This window comes from Toxotes jaculatrix, chromosome 1, assembly GCF_017976425.1.
Source record: "Toxotes jaculatrix isolate fToxJac2 chromosome 1, fToxJac2.pri, whole genome shotgun sequence".
Taxonomy (NCBI): Eukaryota; Metazoa; Chordata; class Actinopteri; family Toxotidae; genus Toxotes; species Toxotes jaculatrix.
The window spans coordinates 1,268,615-1,280,678 of NC_054394.1; the positions used below are offsets into that span (position 1 = coordinate 1,268,615).

At 39.4% G+C, this 12,064-nt stretch overlaps 1 protein-coding gene across 1 annotated transcript; it reads right to left on the reverse strand.

The window, feature by feature from the left end:
• LOC121186100 (hepatoma-derived growth factor-related protein 3-like) lies at positions 1–8,473 on the reverse strand. Its single transcript, XM_041044731.1, has 6 exons — positions 8,189–8,473; positions 7,206–7,282; positions 6,531–6,669; positions 6,107–6,268; positions 4,146–4,280; positions 1–2,680 (listed from the first exon to the last, which is right to left on the reverse strand). Exons 1-6 carry the CDS (start codon positions 8,270–8,272, stop codon positions 2,654–2,656), a joined length of 624 nt encoding a protein of 207 aa, XP_040900665.1. The 5' UTR covers positions 8,273–8,473; the 3' UTR covers positions 1–2,653.
• Between the last annotated feature and the right edge of the window lie 3,591 nt (positions 8,474–12,064).

Here is a 12,064-nt window from a genome sequence, read left to right on the forward strand (position 1 = left end):
TCAATTGACAAAAACAAGTCATTTTTCCACCACTGATCACGTAACAACAAACATACTGCTGTTTTCTGGTTAAACAACAGATTTAACAATCTGAGCCTGTCAGTGGCAAAAGAAAGAACTTCAGTGGATATACTTCGACATGGACATCTGCCCTGTTTTTTACATTCCAGCAGCTGTTTTGTGGTTGTCAGGTATACCTTCATTGCTCAATAATGCACCTACTCCAAAGACTTTAGTGTCTATCAATTTTATACACTAAAAAAACACGGGACAATAAGGTCCAGGTTTGAAAATGGCAAAGTTTTCTTTTAAATTCAAGGTGCTACGTGTAAGTTCTTGCTCCCATTACATAGCTAACATTAGCATTAACAACTGTTTAAGCTCATTAGCAAGTGTTTACAAGAGATTGTGTCATGTTTGGTGTCGTGTTTGCTGAGGTTTTCAGAAATGGCAGAGGCCATGGGAGTCCACTTTTCTGTGGATGGTAAGTTAATATATTGTAATTTTAGTTGTATAGTTATTCTTCATCATTTTATAATACTTGTGAGGAAAATGCTGATATTCCCAAGGGTCTCATCTTTTCTCTCTGTCATTAAGCCTTTGCATTTCCTGCATTATGTTACCTGCTCCCTAGCTGGCTGAACTGAAGCTGAAAAGAGAACAAGAATGAGGCGTCCATGCTGCCACTGCCTAGCAGCAATGTTCTCAAGACTTGACCACTTGAACAACAAGTATACAGTGTACACGACTTCCCACATCTTAACCACTAACTCACAAGTTCCATCTGAAGGCTTTGTGTCAAAACAGCGGAATGAACTTTGACGCTGAACAGTGTTTCTTCTAGACTGCTAAGTAAACAGCTGTTAATACTGATGTTGGCTTTGTAGGCATAGCAAAAACCTACATAGAGCACCTTTAGAGCAGTTGCATTCTGGTACTCGTGCTGTTTTCCATTAGATTTCAGTTATCTATATTCCATTTCCTCCCATAACAGATTATTTTACATGAACATAGTATAAACCTACAGATGCGTTGCTGTCAGTGGAAAAGAACATGCTCCACTGTATTTATTTATATATTTATTTATTTTACACAGGTTAGCCTAGTGTCCAATTTTGGTAATATAAATTTCCAACTCCTAACTCTTGTTGAGACTGTGATAAACTGTTATCTTTTTGTATAAATCCAAAATTACATTAAAAAAAAAAAAAAAATCCCCCACTGCAGTTACAGCACAGCCGAGCTGTGGCCAGCCAGTTGGGGGTAGTGCTAGCCTCTGGGCCACTGTGCTAAAAACATAATTGATTGATATTTCTCTGGAGCTCAGTACTGCCTGCTATATTCAGCTTCACAAAACACATCTATGGTAGTATTAAGCATGCTGAAAGATTAGTTCTTGACTGGCCTGTAGCTCTCACTAGCTTGGCTCTCCTTATTGTCAGTTTGTGACTTTGCAGATGGCTGCAGGTATATGAACGTTTTTTTTTTCCTTCTGAGTGAAGTTATGAATGATTCCTTTAACTATATTCCTATGTAACATCTGAGCCAACAAGTTCCCGGAAAAGCTAGTAAGCAGAACTTGAATTAAGAGTGTTTTGTCATGGCTTTAAATTGTGTGTTTGTGTCTGTGTGTGTGTGTCATCATGGCATCATGTGGTCCTGGAGACACCCACTGTAGCAGGAACTACCACAGAGGTGGTTGTGGGTGCTTTGGCAGCTGTTTATATGTCTTGTTTGTGTGTGTGTCACCACACTTGTGTCACAACTGTGCAAGATGCAGTCACGAAACTTTATATGTGTAGTTGAGATCCAAATCAGATGCAGTGAGTACTTACTACTCATGCAATAACATAGTAATGACTACTGAGTACTCATGGTTCAGAATGTGAACATGCTGACGGGCATCACAGCTGGTATGATCCCATCGCAAGGTGGTCTCTAGTTGTTCTGAGCGAGTGTAACTTTTGAAAAAGACGGACTTGTACTTGTACTTGTATGTTTTCTTGTGAAGCAAGAGATTTAGCTCTGCTACAGCAGTTAAAAGGGGGAGATGGAGCCACTGCACCACCCACCAACTGCTCAACAAATAAACATTACATAACAGGCTCTGAAAGGGGGTATACTTTACAATTTTAAACATCTTTTACTTTGACAGGGCTATTAGTATGACCCTAGTAGAAAAGGCTACATGTAAACACAGTTAAAATTATCACAGCTCCTAATGGTTGCCAAGAGCATGATAAAAGTCTTTAAGTACTTAATGCCCCTTTAAATATCCTACATTTTATGTTTATTTAACAATATAAACAAGCACTCAGAGTCACTGGATAAAACCGATTAAAAATCTTAATCTGTCTGTTTTTGATAGTTAAACATTACAGAGGCTTTGCTTTGATCTCTGACAGATAATTAAGTTGAAGCGCTGGAAAAACTGTGTGACATAATGCCCAGTTTTACCCCTGGCATCCAGATGATGACTGGTACCAGTATCAGTATGGGTGCATCTTCCATACAAACACATACTCAGAGTCCAACAGAGAAGAGGAAGTGATGACGGCAGCCAGTAGATGGTGCTGATGAGAAATCATGTCGTGGATTCACCTTTCCAACATCGCAGCTACAAAGAATGATTTCCCTTTCATGCTTTCTTCACTTAATGTTCTTCTATGAGCAGCTGGTTCTGGTGGAGGGGGGGCACAAAAATAAGGAAACAGTTATTATTAGTATTAGTGGTAAAAGTATAAATCATACAAGGGCAAGTCAAATGTTGACAAAAGAGCTTTGCAAACAAATTAAAAATACAATAGAAAATAGGCAAATAGCTGTATTAGCAGAAAGCACAGCAATGATAGTAGTAACTACAGTGATAGAACAATTATTACACTAAAAAAAACAAACAAAATGTAGTTTGGCACAAGTGGAAATACAGAAAGTGTTAAACTCAAGTTTACGAGTCAGATGCCACTGCAGTAAGGTAGCTTGTTTACTTCAGCCGACAACCAGGATTAGTCTTTACCTTCACAACATTAGTGAGAGACATAAACTCACTGAGCATTTTATTGGGAACACCTGTAGACCTGCCAATTAAAGGAATCAGCCAATCATGTGGCAGCAGTGATATGAATGAAATCCTGCAGATGCAGCTCAGGAGCTTCAGTTGCTGTTCACACCAAAGATCAGAATGACTCCACTGACTGTGGAGTGTTTGTTATTTGTTCATCCAGGGATTTTAACACACACCGGAGTGGTCACTCAGAAAGATGTGAAAAACAAAAAGCATCCAGTGAGCGGCAGATGCCTTGCTGATGAGAGAGGTCACAGGAGAATGGTCCGAGTGGTGGGAGCTGACAGAAAGGCTACGCTAACTGTCTGAGTATTGTTGCTGACCATGTTCATCCCTTCATGGCCACAGTTCACCATCTTCTAATGGCTGCTTCCAGCAGGACAATGCTCCATGTCACAAAGCTAAAGTCGTCTCAAATTGGTTTAATCAACATGACAGTGAGTTCAGTGAACTTCAAAGTCCTCCCCAATCTCCAGACCTGATTGCAGAAGAGCACCTTGAATGATGTGATGATGTGATGAATCATGTCAACATGGAGCAGAAGCTCAGAGGAAGGTTTCCAACAACTTGTTGAATGAATGAGAGCAAAGCGAGAATCTACCCAGTATTAGTGTGGTGTTCCTAATAAAGTGCTTGGTGACTGTATGTACTGTACTTGTCCCCCGTTTAGTTTTTCAGATGCAGCCAAAACAGTTTAATTTCTGCCTCTAGTGGTCAGTGGTAGAGAAACACACTCAGTAGAAACAGCATGAATCCACTTCCTCAAACTTTTCAACGGTTAGTATCTATGGCTAACGCTCCACAAAATACCATCTAGATATTTTGCAGTTTTCAGAATGAAAAATTCTGTGTTAATGTTTTGGCTGTCTCTTCAGTTTTACTGCAAATGAATTCTCAGAAAACTGCTCTGCAAGGTTTTACACACGTTTCAAACTCTACAGTACCTCCTGGTTGAAATTCAATAAAAAAGGAGGTTTGAGATTTGAAGCAAGTGATTGTGGAAAATCAGCCTTTAAACTATGTCGAGGGAGCACTAACAAACGATCAGGGTGACGAGTACAGAGGCGTGTATGAATCCCACCTTACTGTCGGTGGTATTTTGGATGATGTCGTTGTCGGGGTCTCCTCCCTCTGAGCCGCTCTTCTGGTCGTCATCTTTCCCATCCTTCTCCAGGTCATCCTCTCCAGATGAGATCCTCGACAGCTTGGAGGATTTCTGCCAAAGATGCACAGATCAGGACGTGGGAACGCCTACTGAGAGTCCGAATTTTCATCTCTAACAGACAAAAATGTCAGTAGCAGCAGGATCATGCTCTGCAGGGGATAAACCAACACGGTCAGAAGAGGACAATTACCCTTCACTCTGTGCAGCAGTCATAGCTGACTTTACAGCACAGAGTGCCCATGTTCAATGCTTTATAACAAGCAACATGTTTACCATAATTGTATACATTATTACATAAGCTGACAAATATATTACTGAATTTTTTTAACAGTAAATTACAGTGAAGTAATAAATCAGGCCGAGGACAAAATAATAAATATTGTGCTGTCAATAAATCATACCGCATTATACAAAGTTATAATTTGAAGACACAATTCATGATGCAAATGTGCATAAAAGTGTCTCCTCACTATGTTTCAGAAGTACCTCAGTACCTCTCTTATTACAGCCCCCTAATCTTAACCATCAACACCTAAATACCTGCCCCCTAACCCTTGTGAGGACTGGCAAAAATGTCCTCGCAATGCTGAAATTGCATAATTGTCCCAAGTTCTCTTTCCTCCGTATAGATTGTTCCATATGGAGCAGGTCTAGACCCGCTCTATATGGAAAGTGCCTTGAGATAACTTCTGTTATGATTTGGCTTTATATAAATAAAACTGAACTGAATTGAACTGAATGCTTTCAAACAAAGACCTGTACACACACACACTCAAATACACAGTTTCAGTGATGTGATAGAACACACACACACACATACCAGCCCACTGCTCCCCAGCAGCGACACATTCCTTCAGATGAGCCACATGTGCTGTGCGTAATGGAGCCCAGTTGCTAGGCAACAGCGGTTGCTAAGTGAAGAGCAGGATGCTTGTGACTTTTTCAACCTGCTTCCATTTACAGCAGCAGCGGCTTATGCACTAATACGGTAACGCACTGTGGCAGTGCTCGGCTATGATGCGATGGACGATGAAAACAGTAAGATCGTCAGGACAGTTTATTAGAGAAACTAACGATGAATGAAACGTGGCGTAAGGCCACAAAGTCAAGCTACAGACTCATTCTCAGCTGAAGAGTGAAGAAATCAGTCTGGCTGCCCCTTAGACCTCTTTCCAGCCAATACTGTGTCCATTAACAGCGAAGCCTCCCACCCACAGCCTCTATACATCCATCTGGAACTACGCATCAGATACATGTTGGAGGGTAAAGTCAAAATAAACTACAGCGTGTGGGTTTTAATAGTTTCTGACAACAACAACAGTGCTCTGTAAACAGAGCAAAAAGATATATGAGGCCTGGATACACACACACACAATATTTGTTAATGGGATATATTCATTGTTGGATTAGCATTGCTGACAACAAGAAAAACAGAGAAAAGTCTTATATTTTGAGATTTAAATTCCAAAAATGCCTAAAGGTGTGAACTTACCCCCATTCAGACGATAAAACGAATCGAGGTGACGCACACAAAAGACAGCAAATTACAAGACTCAAAGTCCCAGAATACTGCACCTGTGCCTTCAACATCCACAGGTGGATGATGGGTAATGAAAGTGCGTAAAGGACAGATTCTTCCATCAGTGCCACAACTGACACACAGCTCACAACCTCTCCTGTTCAAGCTGAATCTCAAATAAGCAAACATGACACGAGAAGTGATCAAAGACTGCTTCTGAATCTAAAAAATTCAAGCCTCTAAATTCATTATATAATTTTCAGACTGGTTGTGACTGTCACATCATCTTCAGTGCTCCTATCATACCTGAATTGTCTTAGGTTCTGTGTTAGCATGTTCACCGGCTGAAGTACAGTACCTTGGAGGTGGCCGTCTTTTTCCGTTTGGATCCGGTCTTGTCTCCCTTCAGTTTCTCCTTGTTATCTTCCTCCTCAACAGAGTCGCCTTCCTCGCCCTCGCTGCTGCCATCAGCAGTGTTTCCCCCCTCTTCTGTTTCTGATGAGCTCTGTTGCTGGATGGCCTGTGTGTGGGGAAAAATGGCCCACCATTTGTTTTGCAGAACTAACGAGCCAAAATGACTAGTTCCACATTATCTTAAAAACCTCAGATTTACAGGTGAGAGACTCCAAGTTAAGACAAATGAATCCATCTTTCACTGTCTGCTTTGAACAGTTCTTTCATTTGTGTCTTATAGTTTTGGCAAGGCAACAATGTGGCTTTGTCGAGCATCAAGCCTGTCTGACATCTCTTCCCTCTGAACCACACACATAATACTGACTGACCTGATAGCCTGTGAACTTGACTCTGGGGTTGTTCTCGATCTCCCACAGGCCCTCATTGAAGCCTTTCCTCTTGTTGGACTTGCCAAATTTGTCTTTATACTCCTTGTAGGGCAGAAGATCCTTGGGGCCCAAGAATGCACTAAAAAAAAAAGGGCAAGAGACATTTACTACTACTACTACTGTTACTGTCTGGAAAACCACAATATGCTTATACATAATAGTTTTCAAATTCTGAGATTTTAAATGAGTGTGGTTATTAAACTGTAATAACCACATAATGAGTGCTATTACTATTTTTCATTTGTTTTCTGATCTAAATCAGTATAATTATTAACTTTATACTAGCTTTCATTTATGTAGTTGATTTAACTTTGGTTTGTCATATTTTGTTAAATGAAAAGATAAACAGGTTAAAACCTATATGATCTTCCTTAAAATAAGGAACTGAAAGAAAAGCTTTATTTTATAATTTCCGTTTTATTTTAAGATATTTATCTGGCATGGCAATCAAAAATAAATGTAATTTATTTTATGTGTATAACATTTCTATCTACGTGTATAAGGACTGTGCCAGAAAACTATTAGAGGCCTAGTGTAGTTCATTTCCATACTCCATGCACGCATACACAAGGCATGCTGCACATCCTGGGAAGAAAAAAAAAAAAAGATGCCTACGTTTCATGGGTCCCAAAGAAGAAGATGGGGTACTTGTTGGCAGGAGGTTTGACAGCTCCTTCAGGAAGCTCATCAATCTGAAGGACAAGGAGAAAGGAGAACTGTTACTGAATATTTATTATTATGCTCACTCTTCATCATGCTAATAATTCCGTTATCAACATGAGATTTTTTTTTTTCCTTTTTTTTTGATTGTAATTACCACTCATCTGTTAATGTCCACCACATCATCTTAAAAGAAACAGGTCAGTGTGGGCTCATGTCCTGTCATACATAAACATACAAGCGTGGTGAGCCTGTGTATGATGGTGGGAAGGAAGATGCTCGTAGTAACTTGGAGAAGACCACAAATGGAGCCTGACAGTCCGCTGCACTGTGGACACCCACAGTAAACCAGTAACTCATGACATGATGGCCCATGTGCGCCACTGGATCCGAGGCCATGCTCGTGTCTGCTGTTAGCTGTACTGTACAATACAATACACAACAATCATTTATTGTAAACGAGGCGTGTGTGTTAAGCTAGTGTTGAAACAGAGACGCTACGGGTTATGCGAGGTCAACTACTGGCTCATTTATTCCCTGGGTGGCAGCTAACATGCAAACATGAGGTTAAAATAACACACACATAAACACACACGTTGAACTAGTTAGTGGAAAATATAGCACATGAGAAAATTGCGTTACAACTCCTGCAAGGGCTAAATGGAGCCGGGACCGTCGAGCCAAATAAATGTTCCGTTTCTCCTCATTTTAAAATGTCTACATTTTTACTCAACTTGGCGGAAAACAAAGGCTCAGACGTTTCGATGGTTAGTGATTTAAAAAAAAAAAAAAGCGAACTAAATGTGGCTGTGGAGTCAGCCCCAGTCAGGCTCGGGGCACCGTAGCATCCCTCCTGTTCCCCCAGCAAAGCAGCGGCTGTATTGTATAAATCAACCCCGCCTCCCCGTGCTCCCAGCCCGGCCGCATCCTAGACTCACCCTCGCCGGCCAGTGCGGGTATCCCTTCATCTTAGCGAAAACCAAATCTCCTGCCTTGTATTCCCGCGGCCGTGGTCGAGCCATGTCTCTGAATGTAAACTGAGCTTTGAGGTGACTTTATAATCCTTTGCAGTTCTCCCCGGGGCCCTCAACGCAGGGCTAAATTATCGACCATCAATGTTTTTATATCAAGACTGCAGTTTACACGGAAATAAATAATTAAAAAACGCGGAAAAAACGGGGCCTGGAAGGGCTATCCTCTTACGCACAAATTCAGGTGTAAACGTATCCGAGAATGGCCTAAGTTGGAGGATACCTGTAAGAAACGCAAAGTCTGGTCAGAGTAAGAAAAAATCTAACTTCCGGCCTTCGAAATAAAAGCAGTGCTGACGCACATACATATAATGTACTTATGTTAGCTTAAAACTACTATGTTAAACGTGTTCTTTGACCCAAGAAAGAAAAGATGAACGAGTGCAGTCTCTACTCCACTAAACACGCTGCAAATGTAATGTATAAGGTAACCTAAGACAACATCATAGTTCAGGGTTAATAACATGGTAAAAAATGACCAGAATATTATCAATGGAGTGATACAACACATATGAATAGCAATGATCATGCAACCCATCCTTCAAAGACACTTTCCTCCTTCCTCTTAAATCAAACACACTGTAATAACTCCAGTTTAAATGTCTGTTTTATTGGTAGTCCTACAGTTTAATGACAGTTGGCAGCCACTTGGTGGAAGCATCTCCCAATGTTAACAAGCTGAGCTACCGGATCCTTTCTTGAGCCTTGTAGCAGTTGTTAACTTTTTTTTTTTTTTAATGTGAATGTAACACTTGAGCAAATCAAGAATAATAAAAAAGGGACAGAAAAGACAAAGCAAGTTTCATTAGTGTTTATTTTTAAATACATCAAAAGATGATATACTATTTTTTATTCACATATAGGACATTGGACCATAACAATACTAAATTATGTAAAAAATGTCATTTAGAGAGCATGCTCTTCACCATCTACCACCATCTAATCACTCTCCTGACAAACACTCACTAAGCTGTATAAACCAGATTAGAGCAAAATTCCATGGTTTAAGTTTTTTGTTTGTTTTTTTTAATCAGAAGAATTATCTTACAAAATAACAATGTGACAGGTGATGTAAAGGACAGGTTGAGAATTTTTCAAATCTGTCTTGAAACATAGTAGGTGCTAACACTGTGACCTCTGGTGGTTCTATTACCTGCATGGCAGCACAGAAAGGAGCTCTTACACTGACAAACAACCCCATAAATTAAGTTCCTAACTTGGTGGAAGTGACTTACACTAAAACAAATGATGAGGTGATGAAGTTGCTAAAGGCTAAAATCATTGGCCTAAATGCTTCTGTCTGAATAAATAATAATTATTATTACTGAATACAATCCAATACAACAGATCTGCCATGATTCTATATTTGTTATATTATAAGATTATACTGTTCAATTATATATCACAGTGTCAGAGAAGTGATTATTCAACTACATGTTCAAATATGTTTCTAATATTCTTATTCTTACGACACTAGAAGCACCTCTACAATGTCAAGAATAAACACATAAAGGCCAGTAAAGTTGCCTTTATGTTTACATGACCACTAACTAATTAAAACAAAGCCATCTATTAAACAACGTATAAGAGGCTCATCCAAGCCTGTAATCGGAGTGAACTGTTAGTTTATTTATCATCAGGGTAAGAGTTCAGTTTTTGCGCCTTGTGAAAGAATAAACTCATTTGAAAAAATCAGCATAGCTAATTAAAAACAAAAACAAAGCTACAGTGGCAAACATTAGAATGAGTCAAATTTGCATCTGTCAAATTTACGTTAAACATAATAAAGTGGTCTTTCCACTTTTAAACAAACACTCCAGCTATGCTGTGTTTGTCATAGTTTATTTCCTGGATGGTGCACTGTACTGCCTGAAATGTTAAGGTCATCAGAAGAATGACCATCTAACAGAAAGTGTTAGAGGTTAAAGACCAAAGATGCATTTTGAACAGGTTGTTCTGGCCTGTGATGGCTGCTGACACAGATGAACGGGTAGCTAAGAACTACATTTGAAGAAAAAGAAGCACTTTGCTTTGTTTTGGGTTTCAGCTGTATACCTTACATTTCCATTAAATTAAAAAAGTTAAGTTTAAACCACTTCACCTGTCCCGAGGTGGAAACGTGTCAGTCACCACCTTAACACTTTGTCAAACTTCATACAGTGTAAACTCCATTCATCTGAAATTCTCTAAAAAAATACATGTAGAAAAGATGAGTTTCATTCATTTTTGGCCATGACAGGGAACCTGATCTTGATTCAGAGGTTTCAATAGGACAAACAAGGACTTAGCAGAAAGGTCAATACCTCTCTATCAACTAACAGCTTTCACACCTGATACACAACAGCATCATACAAAACACAGAATGACATTTTAATGACACGGTGTACCTCAGAGAACTCAAGCAGGTGATTATCTCCACTGCTGACAGGGAACCATTCTATGATTACAATGAGTTCTCTAAGCTGTTTTCACTCAGACACTTACCCTTTCATGGTGGTAGATAACATAGTGAATGCTATGAAGTACTGGTCTATTGGCACTAGAGCAGTGTTTTCCTTTGGTGATACAAAAGGTTTGTTGTTTGTCTGTTTGTTGTTTATTTCCTAAAATTTCCAGGTGAACGGATCAAACACCTCTTCTGCCCAAGGTGGGTGAGAAATGCCGCAGAAGTATCCAAATACCTCTAACTATTGTCTGTGTGTTACAGTGCCCACCTTTAATGTTGCGTGCAGTCAGGTCTGATGCTTTCCACCACTTGACTCTTTTTTTCTCTTGACTTTTTTTTTTTTTTTTGGCGGTATTTTCTGATTGGACAGATAAATGGTGGATGTGATTTTGAAGGTTGTATTGTCACTGTGACAATAATCAAATCAAGAAAAACTTAATTTTTCCTTTTTTGTACACTTTGCATTGAACATGTTGCTCAGAAGGCTGTTGTTGTTTTAATAAGGAAGAACCCTCACTGACACTGCACTGATCACTGATCTTTACACTTAGAACTGGTATTATCACATAAGCTGCTGAGGTGCCTGTGTGACAAATGTGTGATCTGTTTCCGTTTTCTGTGGAAGTCAGTTTGGCACTTTGCATTAAGAGTTTTGTACAATGAAATGAAACCAAAGCAGGTGTAAAAGACCGTGACAGACAGTTCACAGGAAGCTTCGTGTTCTGGTTTAACTCAGGCCACATGTCACATGACTTTATGTAAAAAAGCTTTAAAGCTGTAAATCTTTAAAAATGTGAAAGAAAGATCTGGTGCTTTCTTGATGATGTGTAGTTAATTTGCTGTGAACTTAAAGCTCATATACATAACTACCCATACAGGAAGTGAACAGTTTGACATGTGGATGAAAAAGCATTTTTTTGACTGGTTTTATTGACTAGTGTTTGATAATTTGGTTTATTTATTTTTTACTAAGTGACTGTGTTTCAAAAAGTCTTCCAGCAGATGGCAGCAAGACACAACCTACTTCACATGTGACATAAGATGAAAAATGTAAAGTATAATTTATGTTTAAATGCAATGTGTAATCTGGTTAATAAAATATATATATTCAGAAACGTCTGTGTCAGGTGTTGTTACAGTTATTCAGGAGGAAAAACTATGCACGTGTCTTTATGGCAAACAGACATAATTAACGTTTGACACCATGTTGTGTGCTCTGTGGTAGAGTTTGTGCAGCAGGTGGCAGCAAAGGCAAAAGGACAAATGTAAGATTGCTGGTCCTGCACTGGACTCACGTGGTTCTCATCTGTCTCCTGCAGATGTTTGTGGACTGCTGA

Coding starts and splice junctions, on each gene's coding strand:
- LOC121186100 (XM_041044731.1), bottom strand. CDS start 8,272: ATGGCTCGACCACGGCCGCGGGAATACAAGGCAGGAGATTTGGTTTTC. Junction 6,670..7,205: donor TTCTTTGGGACCCATGAAAC/GTAGGCATCTTT, acceptor TTTTTTTTTTAG/TGCATTCTTGGGCCCCAAGG. Junction 4,281..6,106: donor AAAAGACGGCCACCTCCAAG/GTACTGTACTTC, acceptor CATCTTTGGCAG/AAATCCTCCAAGCTGTCGAG.